At 41.1% G+C, this 21,118-nt stretch overlaps 2 protein-coding genes across 3 annotated transcripts; both read left to right on the top strand.

Annotated features, from left to right (window-relative positions):
- Positions 1-157: 157 nt before the first annotated feature.
- elapor1 (endosome-lysosome associated apoptosis and autophagy regulator 1) lies at positions 158-10,966 on the top strand. The gene is made up of 22 exons (XM_037270370.1): positions 158-331; positions 2,601-2,721; positions 2,811-2,991; positions 3,506-3,653; positions 3,755-3,835; positions 3,927-4,035; positions 4,169-4,318; positions 4,491-4,579; positions 4,786-4,966; positions 5,042-5,170; positions 5,311-5,401; positions 5,466-5,571; positions 5,655-5,792; positions 6,028-6,312; positions 6,731-6,907; positions 6,984-7,134; positions 7,608-7,701; positions 7,912-8,013; positions 9,413-9,539; positions 9,673-9,851; positions 10,126-10,291; positions 10,389-10,966. The coding sequence occupies exons 1-22, from the start codon at positions 263-265 to the stop codon at positions 10,473-10,475; spliced, it is 2,961 nt and encodes a 986-aa protein (XP_037126265.1). The 5' UTR covers positions 158-262; the 3' UTR covers positions 10,476-10,966.
- A 485-nt stretch (positions 10,967-11,451) lies between these two features.
- Positions 11,452-20,707, top strand: mapk14a (mitogen-activated protein kinase 14a). 2 transcript variants are annotated; one of them, XM_037270394.1, is made up of 12 exons: positions 11,452-11,830; positions 13,296-13,425; positions 14,349-14,407; positions 15,327-15,438; positions 15,531-15,560; positions 15,827-15,874; positions 15,974-16,088; positions 16,241-16,312; positions 18,054-18,133; positions 18,984-19,062; positions 19,336-19,509; positions 19,948-20,707. In XM_037270394.1, the coding sequence occupies exons 1-12, from the start codon at positions 11,712-11,714 to the stop codon at positions 20,010-20,012; spliced, it is 1,083 nt and encodes a 360-aa protein (XP_037126289.1). In that variant the 5' UTR covers positions 11,452-11,711; the 3' UTR covers positions 20,013-20,707. The 2 variants fall into 2 exon arrangements, with proteins under 2 accessions (XP_037126289.1, XP_037126279.1); XM_037270384.1 differs by lacking the exon at positions 18,054-18,133 and adding an exon at positions 17,122-17,201.
- Positions 20,708-21,118: the final 411 nt, after the last annotated feature.

Here is a 21,118-nt window from a genome sequence, read left to right as displayed (position 1 = left end):
TTTAATTATGGTTTTTTGTTTTTTATTGTAAATGTTTGATTGTATATAATTGATAAAAGTTTTTTTCAAATAATTACTTTTTTCGACCTTAAGCACGGAGCGTGCGTATTTTCGCCACCTCTGCAGTGAACGCTGACTCATCCATTTTGTCGAGAAGGGGGCCGGCCGCACCTGACGACTATGGCGTTTGTGGGGCGTGTCCGTTGTCGCTGTCTTCCTCCACCTGTGACTCCCATCACTCGGACCTGGACAGCAGGCTGCCATGTATCTACCACCCCTTCTCTGCCTGCTTTTTGCACGCGCTTTTGCGGATTTGCCCATGTGCAAAGAGGTACGTTCGAGTAGTTTAAATTGGGGCGACTTCTACCTTTTTCCTTGAAGTTAAGAGTTCTCCGTGTACGTAAGTCTTAGCTAGTGGTTGTCAAGCAATGTGTAAACTCAAAAGTGAAAGTCAGATAATCGTTTTGAATAAATGCAGGGTTATCAAAAGTAACCCTTATTCTTAGGAAGTTGTTACAACTCACTTGCTTAAGACTTGTTTACTGTGAAAAGATAGTACGAGTGTGTTCGTGTGTGTGGGAAATGAACATATGCTTCGACAACAACCTGCCATATGTATGATGATGCTTGTGCACTTGTTTCATACGAACGTTTCTCTTTGTTTTTTGTTTTGTTTTTTACATATGGCCATTAAATGTACAGTAACATAGCTATCCAGTCTATACTGTAGAGTAGATGTAAAAATAAATGATTCATATGTTCTGAATTTAACTTTCGCACTTGTTTTTTTTGTGGCGCCGCTGTGAGTGGCAGCCTTTTTTTTATTTTAATTTTAAAATCCATTCAGTTGTTTATTTGAAACATATGGTTAAATAAAAGATGCATAGTAAATTACAAGAACTAAAATCACTTGTGTCCAGTGTAAAACACCATGTCCCAAAAAAGTTATACATGACTACATAAAATAGCACGACTTAACTCCCATTCAACTTCAGTTTGCAATTTACATGTAATCGGTTAATTCTCCACACTGCCACATCACAATTATAATAGGGTGTGCACACTTATGCAAACTTTTTAAATTTGCTGTATTTGTACTTAATGCAACTGAGAACACAATCAACAAATAAAACCGATGCCTAAAGCTTTTTGGTTTCATTACCTCAGTTTGTTTTATTATTATTATACTGAATATCATAACACTAGTTTATTGAACATTAGGCAATGGTGTCAAACTCATTTTTCTCACGGGCCACATAATGATGCCGTTTCTTTCACAGGGCTGATATGACTGAAACATTCTGAACGTTTGAACACCTTATCATATATATATATACATACATATATGTACATATGAACAACAAAGTGACCTAGTTTTGACATAAAAAAAAAATCTAGCGTAACAGTTTTTTCACCTATTGTTCAAGTTACTATAACGATGGTTTGTTAACCCCCAAAATGCTTGTGAATTCATTACAATTACATGACAATTTGAAATTTGGTACAGATTTTAGCCCGAATCATGAGGGTTGATGTACATGATTTTCTTTTGCGGGCCATAAAAAATAATCTAGCGGGAAATATTTAGGCCTCGTGCCTTGAGCCTTGAATTTGATACCGTTATAGAATGCAAATGAAAAGCAGCTCATTTTCAAACAATTGTTTTAGTTGTTTATCCCTGATATGGCGTTTCTGTGAGTTCCTGTTTTGCCCAAGTGACCTTTTACAGCCTCCGGCACATTAGATGCATTTTAACATTAGAGCTGAGGCGCGAGACCCATCTGCTCCTCTAGCAGCCAAAGGGGCTAATGGAAAAGCCAGAGTCCTGCCCACTCCTGTTGATGCTGTGTTTCTGTTAACTATTAATCCTGCAAGGCTTACCCCGCCTCATGAGCTTCACTTCAGTATACCGGCAGCAAGATAACAGTCTACTTCCCTCCTAAATGACATTCATGGAGGTGCTACACTGTTTTTCCGTCACCTACTAAGTAGCGTTAAGACCCCACAGACAAAGAGAAACAAAGCTGGCTGGCACCAATCTTGAAAAAAGGGTTAGAGCACCAAAGGAAAAGAGCTTGCATCACGCCCCCCAACATGGGACATTAAAATAACATTTGGAACGAGCTCCTTGGCAAATATTAGCCTCGTCTTTATTTGGAAAGGAGGCTGTCCTCATTCTCTGAGATAAAACCTGTTTCTTATCATCTGACTTGTACTGCAAAAATGATTCCCACTGGTGTCGTCTCGCCAGTGGGAATTAAAGTCGCTAGTCATGTTTTTGAAACATAGCTGCTCGAGGAGTTGGATAAGTTAGATAAGATTCTCTGGTTTTTTTTTTCAAGTGAGCAAAAAGTATTGGAACAGACATTAAATTGACTTATAGTGAGTAACATTTAATAGATGGTGGCATGCTTAACATGCAATATGTACTTGCTCTAATATGTGTCGGAAATGGATAATTTGATGTTTGTTTTTCCACGCTTGCTTGAAACGCCGCCAATTCGTACAGATCCTTTGTCTTGACACATTTCTTTCTGCGTTTGCAAATGTGTTTCATCTGTAAATAATGTGACTGTCCCACTTGTTTGTCCTTTCTGCAGTCAGATTACCACTTTGAATACACCGAATGCGACGTGCTGGGCTCTCGCTGGAGGGTGGCCATTCCCAACAAGGCCCTAACCTGCACCGGCCTCCCAGATCCAGTCAAAGGCACTCAGTGCAGTGAGTGTCTCGCATCCGATGTTGTGTTTGAAGCAAAACGTCCAATGTACAAATCTATGTCGCAGATTGATTTTGGGTTCTTTTGGTAGCTTTCTCCTGCAATGAGGGGGAATTTCTGGACATGCGGACTCAGATGTGCCAGAAGTGTGCAGCCGGAACGCATTCTCTGGGCTCCGGCGTGGCCTTCGACGAGTGGGACCGCCTGCCCGCAGGCTTCGTCACGCTCGGGATCAACACCAACGGCTGGGACGTGGAAACAGACTGCTCCAAGTAAGTACAGCGCATGGGGAATTTATTCCAAACAACAGGGGTGCTTTATGTTGATTGATAATCAGATCGGCACGCATGAAAATACTTCTGATATTTTGGAACAAATCGCCTTGTTTCAAATAGATATAAACTTTCAAGTGAATGACACATTCAAAGATGTGTTTCTGCCATTCCATCGTACCACTTTGCTGCTTCTTCAAGACATCTTGGGAAATATTTCCACATTCCTTAAATTTCATACAGGTTTTTAGCACGTCCCCCAAATTGACACATCTTCACTATAGAATTAAAAAAATGAAGAGATAATTGACTTAAATGTATTTCTTCCTCAACCCATTTAAACATCAAACAGTTTAACTCATTCGGGACATTTACAACACTATTCACACACGCCAAAATTCACACAATGCTCGCTCAGTATTAAACCAGGTCATTATTTATATTTGGTGCCATTTTCTACTTTATGCTTTTTTTTTTTTTTTTTTTTTTTTTTTAAATCCCCTCCTTTCTACAGTTCTACTTGGACACCAATGGGCGATTATGTGGCCTCAAACACGGACGAGTGCACGGCCACGCTGTCGTATTCAGTGAACCTGAAGAAACCGGGACGCGTTTCCTTTGACTATTCCTATTCCGACAGCAGCATCTACTTTGAGTTCTTTGTAAGTGGTCTCCGTGAGCTCATTCATTTGTTCAAGATGGCCATTGTGTCTTTCCAAAATTTCACAGTTTTATGTCAGTCTTTCCCTTCTCTCCCTTTCAGGTCCAAAACGACCAGTGTCAGTCCACTGAATCTACCAGCCGCTGGATGGGTATCTCTGAGAGCGACTGGAGTCATCATGAGGTTTAAACCCTTCGCCGTGTAATACACAAAGTGTATCAAGAAGTTGTGCATTTATGGAGGATGTACTTGTACATAATTCTGATTGCTACAGGTCGAGCTGAACAAAGGCAGTAATGTTTTGTTCTGGAGAACCACTGCCTACACCTTTCACACAGACCTTTCTGACAAAGCCGTGTTGCTGCGGAACATACACATCTCGGGTACAGATGGTCAATTCTGCCGACAACATTTTTAATTTAATAATTAATTGGATCATTTTTTTCCTCAGTCATCTTTGGAAGAGTATTTATTGTAATTGTTCTACATAATACTGTAATGTATCCTTCTCCGCAGGTGTGGCCTACACGTCCGAGTGTTTCCACTGCAAGCCGGGCACCCACAGCGCCAAGCCGGGAGCCGCCCGCTGTGACCCCTGCCCCCCTGATACCTACTCCAACAAGGGGGCTACCGTTTGCCAGCAGTGTGACCCTGATAAATACGCAGGTACATCCGTTGCTTTTTATAGCAACAGTTTGGGTCGAGGGGCCTCTTATCAGGAAAGATTTTGCACATCAATTTCAAATAACATGTTTCATGTTGTGTTTAGAAAAGTAAACTTAAATTGCATTATCTGTGTGGCTAATGTTGGTGTGAGCTATTATTGGCATTTTTGCAGAGGTTTCATCAGGAAGCTGCAAAATGAGACCGGCATGCACAAATGCAGACTACTTCCATACGCATACACCCTGTGACGCACACGGAAAGGTACGCTCATCATTTCAACACTTATCGCAGGAGCCCACTTACAGAAAAAGTTCGGGTGTTCTGGATTTAAATTGTCCTTATCTACAACCATCCAGCTCAACTCAATTAATGTGACCTAAACGAGGGCAAGCTAAAGAAAATGCAAAGATGGGCATGAGTTTAGTTTGGATTTTTAGGTTGAAATACTTGTACATGGTGTGCCTCAGACGCAGCTGATGTACAAATGGATCGAGCCTAAAATCTGCAGCGAAACCGCCAAGGGGTCCGTGAAGCTTCCCGGGTCGGGAGAGAAGCAAATGTGTCCGCCGTGTAACCCGGGGTTTTTCATGAGCAACACCTCAGCCACCTGCCAAGCTTGTGCTGAAAACTTCTACTCAAATGGAACAGGTGGACATTCCTTGCTGTCTTATGTTTATTTGTGTGTGTGTTTGGCCTGAAGTGATCTTGACCTTTGGTTAACAGCCTGTACAGAGTGCCCTGCTGGCACAGAAGCTGTGGTTGGTTTTGAGTACAAATGGTGGAACACAATGCCAAGCAACATGAAAAGTAATGTCCTACGGACAGATTTGGATGACTCCGTGCACCGCACTGGTGAGTGAACGCATCAAAACATCTATGAAAAAAAATTCATACTGTCACTAGGCCTGTCGCAATAATTACTACATTGATTATCATTCGATAAAGGCTCAGTGATATCTGCCATTTTTGTCTGTCATTTGCCATGATGACAGCGTGGGAGGTGGCCGGAGAGTACGTGTACACCACTCCCGGTGATCGAGACACAGACTACCTCATGCTCACGCTCACCGTCCCGGGATACAGGTGAACATCTGCTCGATATCTATCAATGGTGGTAATTCATGGAACTGACGTGTCGTCTTCACAGGCTGCCAAAGTCTCAGGCAAAAGACGGAAAGCGGAGTGAACTGTCTCGCATCAGCTTTGTCTTTGAAACCTCATGTTCGGCAGATTGCACCTTGCTTTTTCTGGCGGTACGATGTCACAAATAGATCGTTGTCCGATGTCAAACTAAAACAATGGACGCTTTACACGGTGCCGTTGGCTTTCTCGACAGGGTCTCAATCCGTGGAGCAACAATGAAGTGGAGCAGTGGAAGGGCAGCAACGGGAAGCAGTCATACTCGTACCTGATTCAAAGCAATGCCACTGTCAGCTTCACCTGGGCTTTCCAACGTACAGACAACTCCACAATGGTCAGGATTTTATAAATCCTCTTGACCTCTTAAGGAAGTCATATATGCAGTGAAAAAGCAAGATGGGGATAGGAAATGATGGTTATGTATCACAATTGCACACTGCACTTGCGTTTTGCGGCAGACACTGCAGAGTAAGGTTGCTAAGCAACAGAGCGGAAAGTAGCCTGGTGCATTTTTGCTCTGGTTTGTATGTAAAGTATTTGAACTGAATCTAACTGTGCCCCCTTGTCAGGAGAAGCGGTACAGCACTGACGTAGCGAAGATTTTCTCCATTCACATCACCAATGTTCTGGGGGGCGTGGCCTCAAAATGTCACCAGTGCGCCCTCACGTCTAGCCCCGACGACGACTCTGCCTGCGTGCCCTGCCCGCCGGGCCATCGCTTGGTCAGCGAGAAGGTCGCCGAGGGAGCCAAGGGAACGTGCCAGCGCTGCCCGCCAAACTCCATCGTCGCGACTGAGTGGCCTACCGGAGAACCGGCTTGTGTTGTGTGCGGCTCAAATACAAAGAACAACCAGGTTCAAGTTTTTCCTTATCTGTGTGCACTTGCAAACATTACTTGGCGACTGCCAATTGGTCACCCATGACCCAAATGAAAGGCATAAGACAGAAGTGATACTTGTGGTGCATTGGAAGTGGTGTGAATACATTTTAAATAAGAGCCATAACAGAAAGTGCAATGTTAGCTGCGTAACTGGTGTTGAATTTGATACATTTTTGTATTATCTGAACCGCAGCCTTGTTATTTGTAAAGTGTCTTTTCTGTTCACACTATATACACATCTGTTTGTCATTTCAACGAATTATATTCTCATGCTTGTTCAAAATAGACTGATTGTGATCTTGTAAGCACATTTAATTGTCATATTTGTTTTTGTATATTCCAATGTGAATCTCGTCTCTTACTGGCAATTTGTATCTTCTGTTCTTCCCCAGGCCTACACGGCGTGCTTCAGTGATTGCACGGCCACAGTGCAGACAACAGGTGGCGCGTTGCTGCACTATGACTTCTCTCCTCTGTCCAATGTCACCTCCATCCAAAGTGGCCCGCGTTTCACCAGTAAAGGCCTGCGCTACTTCCATCATTTCAGCGTGGCTCTGTGCGGCAAAGAGGTGACGCATCGCTGCCTCGGTGCGCTTCTGGCCCCTACGTATCTATTCCTCTTCACCCGCCGACGCGGTTTTGCAGGGCCGAGCGTCGGCGACCTGCGCGGACAACGTGACGGAGCACGGCCGAGTGGTCCAGGGTCACGTGTGCCAGTCTCTCGTGGTTCCCTCGGACATCAGGAGCCAGAACATGGTGGCGTCACAGCCCTTTGTTGTCGGCGACACTCTTGTTGGTATGCCGTCATCATGCAGTCCAATGCTGCTCATTTTCCAAAAATGCAACCTGAAAACCCCCAACCAATCACTCCTTTCCTATTAGCCATTTTATAACCTTTTGCTTTTGGTTTTATTCAGTGAACAGGGCTGGAGCCCTGCCATAAAAAGCAGAAAAAGAAAACAGTAATTTGACATCCCATCTATAAAATCAAATCTAAAAATTGCCCATGTTAATACAGTAGTTAGAATGATAAGGTTAATCTATTCTGTTCTTCATCACAAGATGACGCAAAAGCAATACCTGCACATCAGACATGGATTTGTTGTCAGGCAAAAGCCAAACTCAGGCTAAACTTAGCTCCGCTCTGACCAAACCAATGTTAAAACTGTCAAGATTTCATTGAGCACAATTTCATTTGGTGACCTCGTGTTTCAAATAAGTCGTGACAGTTGGCCTTGTTCTTGCTCTAATGCTTGCGCTTTGTTGAAGGTGTAACTACTGACACGGTCCTGGCTAACATCTCCTCTCCGCCGGGGCTCTTCCCCTCTACGTCAAACCTACCGGATCTTATATTTTATTTCAGGTAAGTCATATCAACACTGCTTATTTAAGATGGGAAATTTCCAACGGGTAGCAACTCTTTTGGAGTTTTTCTAGAGGGTTCTTTGCCATATTGAATTCCCAATGAGCATATGAGAGTGATAACATAACATTTATCCAACCTGCCAGAGCATTTTTTGTTCAGGGTGTATTTAAAAACACAATCCCAAGAAACTTTGTCTTGGCTTTTCAGGTCCGCTGAGACAACACAGGCTTGTAAAGGAGGCCGCACGGCCACTATCAGGCTGAGATGCGACCCGGGCATTAGCGCAAAAGACCTCATTACACCACCCAGGTATTGCTTGCTGTTTTGATTTCGTGTAGGGGTAAGCGATTAATACATTTGATTTAATTTAGTTTTATTATTCAGTCTGAATTAATTAAATAATTTGTTTCTGGCATTTGAAGTTTAAAGCATGTCTCTGCTGATGAGCACTTGTAGAAAAATGGCTGCAGAGAGGAGTTAGTTTACAAAATATTTTCTCTATTCACGGCCAGTGTTGCTCCAGTTGTCTTAAAAAAAGTAACTTGGTTGATTTACTAATTTGTTGCTTTTCAAAGTAACTAAGTTAGGGCTCTTCCCTGTAAATTATTGATTTTTGTGTGTGTTCTGTAATTTGGTAAAATGCCACTAGATGCTGCCAAAGCCCTACCTAAATGGTCTGTACTGTATTACATCTGGCCAGAGAAGCAAAGGTTGACTCTTTATTTTTTTTATTTAGTTATTTACTTATTTATTTAAATTATTATTAATTTTTTTAAATCCGAAATGTCATTTTTAACTCAAAACGCTTCTCCAGGTTTAAACTGTATATTCATGTGTGGCTATTTTGTTTTATTTCACGCATGAACGACTGACTGATTGGTTTGCTAACTACACTGAACAACAAGACTAACCACACCCAGGGAACACACATACTGAGGTATAAATAGAAGGACTCCACACCTAGAATTTAGAAATCACATGAAACACGATGAAAAGATGAAATGTCTTCAACAAACGAGTTGCCTTGATTAAATTTTTTAGGTTGGGTTTTGGAGTCTTTGGCCACATATACCTCTAGTATATTTTCAAACTATTTTAAATATAAAATATTTTAAGGGTAATGTTCGAGTTTAAAAATTCATGTTTTGGCATCATAGTTTGTTGTGTAATGATAAATATTTTTCGGGGCGGCGTCAGTTCCTTGCAGCAGGGTTTTTTCCCTATCACTTGCCAATAGTAGCTGTGTTTGTTTTCTGCTTTCCTATTGTATCCTTGAAGGTTGATACAGCCGTCTTTATTTGTTGCTCTGTTTTTATCTGCACTGCAACTAAAGACAAAAACAAGTCACATGGCTCTTTATCGTTCAAAAAAATATTGTATGTAACAGTTTGTATGTATATTTTTATATTATGCATTTTTTCTAACAATCAGCTGTGTGCTGCTGTAGAAGATAAATTCACTTTCTGGTTATTTATTAAATGATTATCTCATCTTATTTTATTGTACCTTGGCTCAATGCTTGGGAAATAAAAACATTTAAACAAAGACGAATTCCTGAATAAATAAATAAAGCAAATATGGGGGGGGGGGGCAATAATAAAATTGGAAATCAGATGGAGAAAAAATGGTAGACATTCACTTTAAGGCCATATTACTCTACCCTAGTTTGATTGAACACTCTAAATCTGATATGGTTTCTTCTTCACAGTAACTGCTCAGAGGGGACGTGTGATGGCTGCACTTTCCACTTCCTTTGGCAGAGTCAGCATGCGTGTCCACGATGCACCAAACATAATTACAGGGAGATTGTCAGTGCTTGTGAACAAGGAATACAGGTAGGCATGGACACAAGGGCGTGTTGACAGAGTCTCATCAAAATTACAAATTATTATGCAACTCCATAATTTTTACCCAGAGTGTGAGACTTAGCGCTGGGGTTCTGTTTTTTTTTTCGTGTTGTCGTCTTAGAGGACGACTTACGTCTGGCAGCGGCAGTTGCAGTGTCATGGAGGAGAGGCACTTCCAGCCCAGACAGTCAGCGCTTGTGTGAGTCTGGATTTCTGGCTGAAGTTTGGCGTTTCCACGGGAACCGCCGCTGCTGCTCTTCTCGTCACCCTCATCTGTTACTTCTGGAAGAAGACACGCAAGTGAGATGACTTGTTTTGACTTTGTGGTGACTCTGATGAAATTAAGCTGCCCGATTTTTGAAAATCTCCAAGGACGTGCACTTTTCTGCTTTTCTGTCACCATTCAGCTCTTTGTTAGGGAACAGCAAGTTGTGTAAAAAGTAGTAATACATGAAAAAGTTTAATTTAAAAGTTTCCAGGTCAAAAGAAGGCAAATTAGTATTTTAGTTTCCTGCCGAAATGCCATTCAAAGTTCGTCAATCAGTGTAAAGGTGCGGCTGCTGTTCCCCTGCAGATTGGAGTACAAGTACACCAAACTGATAATGAGCTCCGGGGGCAAAGAGTGCGAGCTGCCCACAGCCGACAGCTGCGCAATCATGGAAGGAGAGGACGCTGAGGACGACCTCATCCATCTCACACACAAGTCCTTCTTCAGCAAAATGAAAGCATACTCGCATGAGGTCGGTAATTCCTCCACATGCAGACGCTTGAGACACAGATGCGAAGCACCTTTTTTTTTAATTTTTTTTTTTAAATCTTCTATTTTGTTTTATTCAGAGGACGTCCGACGGATTTGATTCGGTCCCTCTGAAGTCGTCATCTTGTCACCTGCAAAAAGAGGATTGTGATTCTGATGATGCTTGATGCAAAGGTTTGACTGAAGCAGATTTGCTGGATGCTTTTATTTATGTCCATGAAGGGAGGCTATATGAAGCAAGTTTATGACGAGACATAATCCTTCCAAAAAATGTGTGGCCATAAAATGTGGGCACCAGGAATATAGCCATGTTTGTCTCGAGGCTGGAACACAGGACAGTTACTTGTCTGTGTAAAATTAAAGAACACTAATATGAAAACATCATGAAAGAAATTAGAAATGCAATTGATTATTGAATAAAATACTATGATAATCCAATTTCCATTACACTTGTATTGGGGGTTGTGTTCTTTGTCTTTTTGTCATTTGAAATTTGCTTACCTGTTTTGTATTAGGTGACCTACGTTTGTAATGTTATTATTTGAATATGTCTAGTGATTTGGCTTTAGCCTAGAAAGCAAATGTTGCTGCGTTGATATTTTCCATTTGAAACCATGTTGTGCCTTCTATTTTTCACAATACATTTATCTAAAGATTGTGTTACCTGTTATTGTGTACTGTGTATTAGCCATTCTACAATTGGGGGACATTCTCTGCCCCCTTCAAATTTCATACAACTTAGGCACAAAATAGAAAATACATGCCCTTGAGTAAATTATAGTTGTGAAACAAACTGTAGTTACGTGTATTGTAAAAGTGACTCTGAAAATATTATTTTATATGCCAAATATCTTGCATACCTTCAAAAGTAATTTTAAAAAACTTCCTGGCCTGTACCAAGTTATCAAATATTAGAGAGAAAGTTTATATTTTATAAAGTTTATATCAGCTTTTTGGGGTATGACTTTGTTGTTCCTTGTAAATGTGAAGACATTTTATTTTATTACATACAAAGGAGTTAACTTTTACACACTATTTATTCAAATAAGATCAATGGGATAAGATATGCGCACATAGCTTTCACATTCAGCACGATAGGTGAACGCAGCTCGCGTTTCGGTCACGTTTTGGTTCTCGCGAGATTTGGAGCCGTGCAAGTGGGGCAGAGTTGCGGGAGGAGGCGTCGAAAACAACGGGGAACATTTCAAGACTCATTGTGCGTGCAATCAGACGGGGATTTTGCAACATTTCGCAAGAGGACGAACCTCACTATTAAGTTGTCGCACAGAGAGGAGGGAAGAAAGAGTCCGCCTTTATAGTGTTTTTGTAAGTTTTGGGGAAGTTGAAGTCCGGTTGCAGACAAGACGAGGAGGGAATTACTCGGCAATCGGTGGTCGGCAGCAATGTCGCAGAAAGAAAGACCCAAGTTTTACCTGCAGGAAGTCAACAAAGCCATATGGGAAGTCCCGGAGCGCTACCAGAACTTGTCTCCGGTCGGCTCCGGCGCGTACGGATCCGTCTGGTAAACAACTTTGTGCTGCTGTTTGTGTGTCACCCAACTTTTGCACTCCTTACCCATTCATTTTAATGAGGCCTACGCTCGCCGTGCTAAAGCTCGTTAGCATGTCTTCACAGATAAGTTGTCAAAAAAAGAAAAGAAAAAGCTTTCACATGAAATTAATTTATTAGTTTGGAAATTCTTGCAGACATCGTCTGCATCGATATGCTCAAACAACCTGACGTTGCGAAAATTGGAGTGTTGAACATTGGTGCCATGACGTAATTAGCGTCACATAGCTGACTTGTGGACACCGTGATAAAGTGGTCAGAATGCATTCAAGTTTGGCAACAGAAGAATAGTGGTGGCCCTGTGCATGTTCATACTGATTTCTATTCAACATTAACAGAAGTGAGAGGTCTTTAAAAAAAAAAAACAAAGACCAAAACCTTGGTGGGCTAATGAATTTGTATCTGATTGTCAGCAATCATAACAAATCAATCACAAAATCAGGCCAGTTGAAGAACAATTAGAAAGGGTTTTGTGCAGACCAGGAGAAGTTCCACCCTGCTTTTATCTCCACCAGACTTGATTATTACATTGGACTTCCGACTGGACTTCCCCAAAAGAGCACTAAACAGCTGCAGCTCTTTCAGAACGCAGCAGCTCGGGTTCTGACCCGGACAAAGAGATCAGAATACATTACTCCAGTCCTAAAGGCTTACTCCCATTCAGCTGTTGAATAGACTTTAAACTTGTGCTACTGATGTACAAATCACTGAATGATTTACTTCCTAATTGCATTAAAGAAATGCTCGAGGAATGCAAACCTGTATGTAAAGGTCTGCAGACTTGGAACAATTAGTGGAGCATAGAGTTTTCAAATAGTTATGTTAACTTTATGTAGGAAATGTGCTATTTTATACAGCACATTCACAAAGTTAACTCCATAAGATGCCTTCCCTTGCCCTTTTGCAGGGCACACCTTAAGAAACACTGGATTTGGTCATCAGGTGGGGATTGTGTAGACAGACAATGGACAGACACAGGAAGATAAACCAGCATTGCCACTCATATTAACAATTATGGACACTGTAGCCTGTCTTGGAATGTGTGAGGAGAAATCTATGCAATCATAGGGAGTTTAAATGCAAACTCAAGAACACAAGGCTGGATCTGAGATTGACCCTGAGCCAGATAGTCTAACTCCTATTCCACCATGATGTTTTCAGCTTTCTCCACAATCGAAGTCAGCACTTGCCTCATTATTACGACTGCATCTATTAATTTCGGGCTTGAGTCTCGTGCGACGTGTTATCGCACAATCTGCTCGGTGATCTTGGTTGAGGAAGCAGCAACCATTTGATTGTGGTTACAGTGAGCTGAGAGCTGACATTTTCTGCTGATGTCGCCTTTTCTTTCCCCTCCCTGCTGCGCCTTCTGCAAATGATTTTCCGAAGGCAGTGTGCAAATGTTTCTTTTCCAACAGTTCTGCTTACGATATGAAGAGCGGCTTAAAATTGGCCGTGAAGAAGCTCTCCAGACCTTTTCAGTCCATCATCCACGCCAAGCGCACCTACAGGGAACTGCGCTTGTTGAAGCACATGAAGCACGAAAATGTGAGTCTGTTGCTTTGTCTATCATCCTCAACTTGATTGATTTCATTGATTTAATTAGATCAATCATTTCGGTGGAAGTTTGAGCATGTTAATGCATGTTTAGGCTGCACAACTGCGTGATAAAGAAAACTGTACAAACTCAATGGCAAACTTGTCTCGTGTGACGAGCAATTGAGAAGGGTTCTAAAAGTTTTTAAAACTCCATTATGACCAACATTATGAAGAACAATTCATTGAATTAGTTGGTAAACAAAAAATATTATTCAAAACAGAATATGTTTTTATGTTTCATTTGAATCATGGGTGTCAAATGCAAGGTGAACAAAAAAATATTACTCAAAACAGAATATGTTTTTATATGTTTCATTTTAATCATGGGTGTCAAATGCAAGGCCCGGGGGCCAGATATGGCCCGTCACATCATTTTATGTGGCCCCCGAAGACAAATTGTGCATCAACTTTTGACTGGTGCTGTACTTTTAAATGTTTATAATATCAGTAATGCTGTCTCGAGTTTTTACGATGTCTATTTGAGGTCCGGACAACAAATAACCTCAAAATGACATTACTGAAGATCTTAACTTTTTTTATGAATTCAGTTTGCTAAAAGACCATACAACCTATTCAGAAATAGTCATTTTAAATTGAAGTTTATATTTGTGTTTAAAATTGCCACACTGAAAATGTGTCTCTATACAGTTTGCCATTATACACAATGTGAATAAGAAATAAAAACAGTTCATTCACTATAGATATTCAAAAAACGATTGTTTATTCATTGTCGTATTTTTGTTGTATTTTCTTAATTGTTTGATAAAGACCTTGCTTCAAACCCCTGGGATTAATCTGGAAAACGTAGCTCCTCAAAATTTGAAATTTGATCCTCAAATGTTGTTGATTTGATTAGATGCTTCTGTTTGCAGGTAATCGGCCTCTTGGACGTTTTCAGCCCCGCCACCTCTCTGAAGGAGTTCACAGATGTGTAAGTCCAATGTGTTCAAAAATGATTTGTATCAAATGTTTACAAAAATGGACAAATGTTAATCCCAGTTTTGACTCCTTAGTGCTAACACTATCGAAAATACTATACACATAAATATAGGACGCTGTTCATTTTTTTCAAAATGTAATAGTTGCCAGGTGTCGTAATGGGGTGGGATTTTTCTTTACAATAATATACTCGATATTTTGATTAATATTGCATCCGTGGTTAATGAATTGAAAAGCAAACAGACATGTCATGAAGACACCCGGGAATGCTTAGCGGAAAATGTAGAATATGCCTCCTTTAAAAAGATTTTCTGTGCTGTTCATAAAGGTCTTCTGGCGCATGCTCTGCTAACAGTTCAATAAGTATGCAGGAGCTGTGTGCGCCCCCCCAGTTCTAAAAATAGCCTGCAGAATCAGAATGCTGTGGCGAGGCTTCTCACAGTGTCAGACAAGAAGCTTTCTATACAAGATGGAGACCTCTATAATACTTCCCAATTATTAACGATAATATTGACGCATCAGATTGATATAGAGCTATTTTGGAGGCTCAAAGGCGCTTCACAGAGGATATTATACATTCTTCATGCACGCCCACATTCACACTCTAAACTACATAATGTAGCCACAGCTGCCCTGAGGCAGGCGGAATTTTCCAAGGTGGTGTAACTCTGCTTCGTGTCACGCTAGCATGTAAACACATGCGGACTCTGTTACTTAAAAGTCCTTAAGTCGACTACTGCACCTAAAATGTAGCATATTTCCTTTAGATTTAATGGTCTGTTCACTCCTAATATGAACATATTTTTTATCTTGTATGTGTTGACATTTTAGTTTTTGTTGGAAACAGCGGCGGGCAAATGATTTCGGGGCATTTTAGCCAAGCATTCATTAAATGTGTCATTAATTGGCAGGTATCTTGTCACTCATTTAATGGGCGCAGACCTCAACAACATCGTGAAATGTCAAAAGCTGACAGACGACCATGTGCAGTTCCTCATATACCAGATCCTCAGAGGGTTGAAAGTGAGTGTTCTTTGGACTTTGATATGGTTGTGCATATTTAAACGGATGACAATGAATGTACATTAATGGGCATCTTCTTCATTGTGTCTCAGTACATCCATTCAGCAGACATCATTCACAGAGTAAGTCCAATTGTCTCCCTTTGCCCCTAATTTATTTTTACTCCTTCTCTTATAGCTGGCTTGTAAACATTTAGAAGAAACAGGCAATGTTCATCTCTGGTGTAGAAAAAAAAGATGAAATTGTTTAGTTGCCCTGTCTGAGCATCAGTTCATTAACTCATTTTGTTTACTAGCATGATTAGTGATCAGATTATTCCCATTCTAAAAAAAAAATAATAATAAATTGTCGCCTCCCATATGTATTTTTATTTTTTTTTTACTGTCAGGATCTAAAACCCAGCAACCTGGCAGTAAATGAGGATTGTGAGCTGAAGGTGAGTCATCCCACTGCAGCAATCTATAATATGAAGCAAAAGACACTGTCTACTGTGCAAACACAGCTCCTTCCACCCCCCCCCTCTAACCCCTGACAGATTCTGGACTTCGGCTTGGCGCGGCACACCAACGATGAGATGACCGGCTATGTGGCCACCCGCTGGTACCGCGCCCCAGAGATCATGTTAAACTGGATGCATTACAACATGACCGGTAAGATGACAGAAAAAAACCTCCACATCGCAATGCATGGGAATTGTTATACGCGGTGTAGTATCGATATTCTCGCACTATCTGACATTGACCAGTTAGTATTGAAATTTCGGAGTTGTTTTTGATCTTGTGCTTGTGTGTGCGTGTTACAGTGGATATTTGGTCGGTGGGCTGCATCATGGCAGAACTTCTCACAGGAAGAACTTTGTTCCCGGGAACGGACCGTATCCTTCACATGGGGGCGCCGCTCTAGGTGACCATGCTGCCTGTCAGTATTGTCAAAGAACTTCTTTATGTGCTTATCTGTCCTTTTAACGCTTTTCCCTCCACATGTGAGGCAGCCTGAGGTGTTGATGACTACTTAGCCTCCATCTCCCTCCCTTCCCCTTCAATCCAGGCACTTTTCATCTCAATGTTTCACTTGTGTGTTTCACTTTGTGCACATGGCCGCAGGCAGTCTCAACTGGTGGGACGGGAATTAGCAGAGAACGAGTAACCATGCTGGGATTTTCTTTTGACACTCACTTTATTTTGAAAGGCAAGTTTGTCAGGAGAACGGCACAACCATTAGAATCCATATTTTAAAAAGTCAGAAAGTGTCTGTAGCTAGAGGGGTGACGGCCAACCAGTTGAGAATGTCTGCTCCGAATGGTCCACACTCCCTTGGTTGGGCTTTGCGTGAGTCTGAGCTCGGCACTGGGCTTCCTCTTGAAACCTTTCTGACTAACGGCCAAGCTCAACGCCACAGGACCTCCTCTTCTTCCCCCTTCCTCCTAATGTTTTCTCCACCCCTCCTCCTTCTCTCCTTCCTTTTCTTCTTGTCCTTTAGCTTTTTCATGTTGTCTTCCTCTTTCTGCTCATCCTTCTTCCACATCCTGTCCACCTCCTCACCTGAGGCTTCTCGATGCATCCTCTCCATTTGTCAGAGTTGCAGCGTGGCGGTGGGCATGCCAAGGAAGCCGAAGACTCCTGAGCGGGTCTCGTTGTGTCGCTGTCCTGTCTGTCAGCGTCTTCCTTTAACACATGCCGATAGATATTGATCAGTTGAAGCTAATCATGCTGCTGGTCGGAACACCGGGACCCGAGCTGTTGATGAAAATGTCTTCAGAGGCTGTGAGTTGCCGACGACATGCCGAGGCTTTTGCTCAGCAACACTTTGCCCGTGCGTGCTGCCTCACTTACCGCATGTCTTGCTTTCCTTCATCAAATCATGAGAAACTTTGTCGGGAATTGCTCACTCTCCCCAAAAGAATGAACCATTTTCTAAAGTTTGAATGTGCAAGGAGTATATGCATCTTGAATAGCAGTGAGCAATCACTCGTAACTAGAGAAACAAAATATCCCATTAGCCCATGTGAAGGTTTGAGTTTTTTTTTTTTTTTTTTTTTTTTTTTTTTTATTTATCCGTCCATCCATCTTCTGCGCCACATATCCCCACGATAAAAGGAATCAAACAAAGTAAAATGTGTGTATGTAAAAGTGTTAATGCATTGCTGAGCGATTGGATCGGCAATATAGTACACAAAATCAAGTAGCCCGGATGCAAAACAAATTGTAGTCGAAATGTTCCTAACGTGTGTATTTATGCAATAATTATAATGAAAAGTCCAACAGCAGACACTAATCTGGTATGAGGTGGTGGCAATGATGTGGCTAGTGTTCCAAATCTAGTTTTTCATGTCACGATGAGTGCCGTATATACGCAACAAAAGAATATCTCCCTATAGTGATTAGGAGTACAAAATGAGTGAAGGAATCCCAATACACCCAAAGTGTGTTTGGACGCTGGCTTGACTCAATCTCTCATTCTTGTCTTTTGTCTTCCGCCTGCTTCCATTCCGCCGTCCCTTTGGCTTCCTAGCGTACAGTTTGCTTCTCAGAATAACAAGAGTGTAGCAGTGAGAAAAGGCTTCGCTAACCAACTCTGCCCCTGTCGCTATGCTCCCCTTGACACCAGCCTTGTAGACATAAACCAGCTTCAGCAGATAATGCGGTTGACGGGAACACCGCCGGCGTCACTAATAAACAGGATGCCCAGCCACGAGGTGAGCACTTGTGGCAGTTGTTCACCAACAGGGGAGGCTGTGAGCTGTAGCTTGTGGTCCGCAATACAATTTGCGATAAAACCATTGTCCGGTTATAATTTTTTATATGGTGATTTGGCAATAACACAAACATGGTAAACCAATTCTGAATCCTGACTTCAGCGTCGAGCCAATTAAAAAGATGGAATTTGCATTTGACCTTCAACGTAAGGAGTGTATACAATGTTATTATGTTTGTATTTTGCACCGACAACCTTGTAACAATTGGCGGTGGCAGAATACGATAACCAAAATATAAAAAATGAACACTGTTAGCGTCTTTAAAGGCAGAATATTTTATGCATTTCTATTGATCTCAGTCATCATAAGTTTATGTAAATTTGTATAAAACATTCTAAATAAGACTTGAATGGCTCCAGTTCGAAAATGTCAGAGAGGTGCAGCATCAACGCCCGCGCATCACCTCAAAATTCCTAATCTGAGTGCTGCCGTCATCCTTATGCTGGGTTATGTTTTCATGGTATTTGGGGATGGCCTTGACCACCAAATCTTGTCTTTGCTGTTTTGGCTTACGTCACGGTAGTTGGATTTCAACATGTGGATACTGTATGACCGCTTTATGAATGGCCACTACTTGTCTTCTCAGCTCCCTTTGAATTGTACAATCTGCTAAGAATAAGCAATTAACTTGAATGAATTGCTCAAATTGATCACTTGCTTGGCCATAGATAGCAGCGAGTGGCAACAAGAAATTGCATGGACCTTGAAGTAACAACGTGTGTGTATTGAACGTTTGCAACATGCCGCTGCTTGTGAGTAGTCTTGACAACTGGTTTTTTCCCCTTCCCAGGCTAGGAACTACATCAGCTCCTTGCCGCACATGCCCAAGAGGAATTTTGCTGACGTGTTTATTGGCGCCAATCCTCAAGGTAATTTGGTATGGAGCAACACTTCGAAACTGGGTGGTTCAAAAAGTTCCAGAGCCTCAAACCTGACTTGAGTATATCAAGAAGCAGGTTTCGAGCAAAGATGCAATTTGCCTTCCCAGGCATCCAAAGGTTGATTACGCGGTGTTGATCAGGGAAATCAAACCAAGAAATTTTTTACATTGGCAATTTGGCACCTTTTACCTTTTCTAATATGTAAATTGTTCTAACAACTGTCAAGCAATGACATACATTCTCTCTCGCTTTGTCGTGAAGCTGTCGACCTGCTGGAGAAAATGCTGGTTCTGGACACCGACAAGCGGATAACGGCAGCTGAGGCGCTGGCCCACCCATACTTTACACAATATCACGACCCAGACGACGAGCCCGAGGCAGAACGCTATGACCAGAGCTTTGAGAGCCGTGAGCTTGAGATTGAAGAGTGGAAACGTATGTCTATACTCTCCCTGATGCATGTTTATGTGGCGGTACCTTCTAAGTTCAGATGCTCCCAAGTTAGAGACAGATTCCCCAAAGAGATGACAATTGGAACATCCCAAATTATTATTATCACGATATTATTTAAAACAATATATGCTCTGAAACTCTTGCAAAATATTATTTCGAATACCTAAAAGTAGAATCAGCTTCCATACGTATGTGCTCTTTGACTCTTCATTTGCAGGTTGGGTGCTAGACCAATACTGTATACAATTATTGCAGCATAGCATTTATTTAATATTTTGAATATGAAGTTTAATGTAAAAAAATAGATTATTTTTTTCCAGCAGGGTGTGGCGAAAGGCACCTTATAATGCAATTGAATATAATCCAATTAGCCACCTCGGATTAAACCTCCAATGGGGTTCACGTTCTTATGATTTGCAGGGTTGACCTACGAGGAGGTGTGCAGTTTCGAGCCGCCCATCTTTGACGAGGATGATATGGAGTAACGGGAGGTGCCTCCTACCAGTACACACACCCCGTCTGACAATTTGTACATTTCGTGCAATAGCCTTCCGGATGAAAACATTAAACCACTAAAGATAGTATCGTTTCACCTCGTCGGTGAAACAAGTTTAATTTTCATCTCATCGGTTTTGTAAAAATCACATTGACACCGCTGTGATACTTGGATGCTGAAAATCCTGGACCTTTATTGCTGTGCCATGTTGTGTTCTTGCAAGTATTTTATCATTTTTTAAGAGGAAATGTTTATCTACTGCTTAGCATGTGAAGCTGGAACATCCACACTAGTGTTGCGACAGTTTTTTATTCTACATTTTCTGTTTGACCGTAAATGTTGACAATTTTTGCAGATTCAAAGTTCGACATGTCTATCATTTTAAAATTCAGTGTATATCTTAAAAAGGGCTTCACACAATGAGAGTATGTGAAATGTGCCATATTTATAATGAATTATGCCTCACTGTCCATAATCTGTCCAAATATCTTATTTGCATATGTAGTTTACTACTTCGTGTCATAATGGGGAAATAGTACTGCTTGAATGTGTAAGAGCTATTTCAGATCTATTTATACTTTGTGGAGGATGTATTTATAAATGAAAAACTCCCATCTATTTTCAGTCCAACAGAATTACAACTTTGTGATTTGATAAGCAAAATAAAAACTATTTTTAAGACTTCTCTTGTAAGTTTTCATTGTTAAATTTAATTTAAAAAGTAAAATAAGAGTTTGGTTTATTTAACCAATATTTAATGACTAGTATGTCATTTATTTTACAGTTATTATAACCTGTTGAAGAATTTTTTATTTTGCATATACAGTAATTGCATTGTGTTCCTCCTGATTAAACAGCACAGGTCACATTGACCTATCAACATTTGTTGTTGGCAAATGAACATAAACAAAAGATTAAAGGATAACAGCTTGAAATTTTAGAGCAAATTGAATCCAAGGACTCTAAGAAAACTATGTAATAAATACCAATCCTCTTACACTAAATCTGTAATAAATACATTCATATAATGCTATTAACATTGTTTATAGTGATTTTATTTTATTTGCTACCATGATTTTTAATTCCCCACAATTT

This window comes from Syngnathus acus, chromosome 2 (genome assembly GCF_901709675.1).
Source record: "Syngnathus acus chromosome 2, fSynAcu1.2, whole genome shotgun sequence".
Classification (NCBI taxonomy): Eukaryota; Metazoa; Chordata; class Actinopteri; order Syngnathiformes; family Syngnathidae; genus Syngnathus; species Syngnathus acus.
This window is presented reverse-complemented; position numbering and strand designations above follow the sequence as displayed.

Coding starts and splice junctions, on each gene's coding strand:
- elapor1 (XM_037270370.1), top strand. CDS start 263: ATGTATCTACCACCCCTTCTCTGCCTGCTTTTTGCACGCGCTTTTGCG. Junction 4,036..4,168: donor GCGGAACATACACATCTCGG/GTACAGATGGTC, acceptor CCTTCTCCGCAG/GTGTGGCCTACACGTCCGAG. Junction 9,852..10,125: donor TTCTGGAAGAAGACACGCAA/GTGAGATGACTT, acceptor GTTCCCCTGCAG/ATTGGAGTACAAGTACACCA.
- mapk14a (XM_037270394.1), top strand. CDS start 11,712: ATGTCGCAGAAAGAAAGACCCAAGTTTTACCTGCAGGAAGTCAACAAA. Junction 14,408..15,326: donor CTGAAGGAGTTCACAGATGT/GTAAGTCCAATG, acceptor ATTAATTGGCAG/GTATCTTGTCACTCATTTAA. Junction 19,510..19,947: donor TGAGATTGAAGAGTGGAAAC/GTATGTCTATAC, acceptor TATGATTTGCAG/GGTTGACCTACGAGGAGGTG.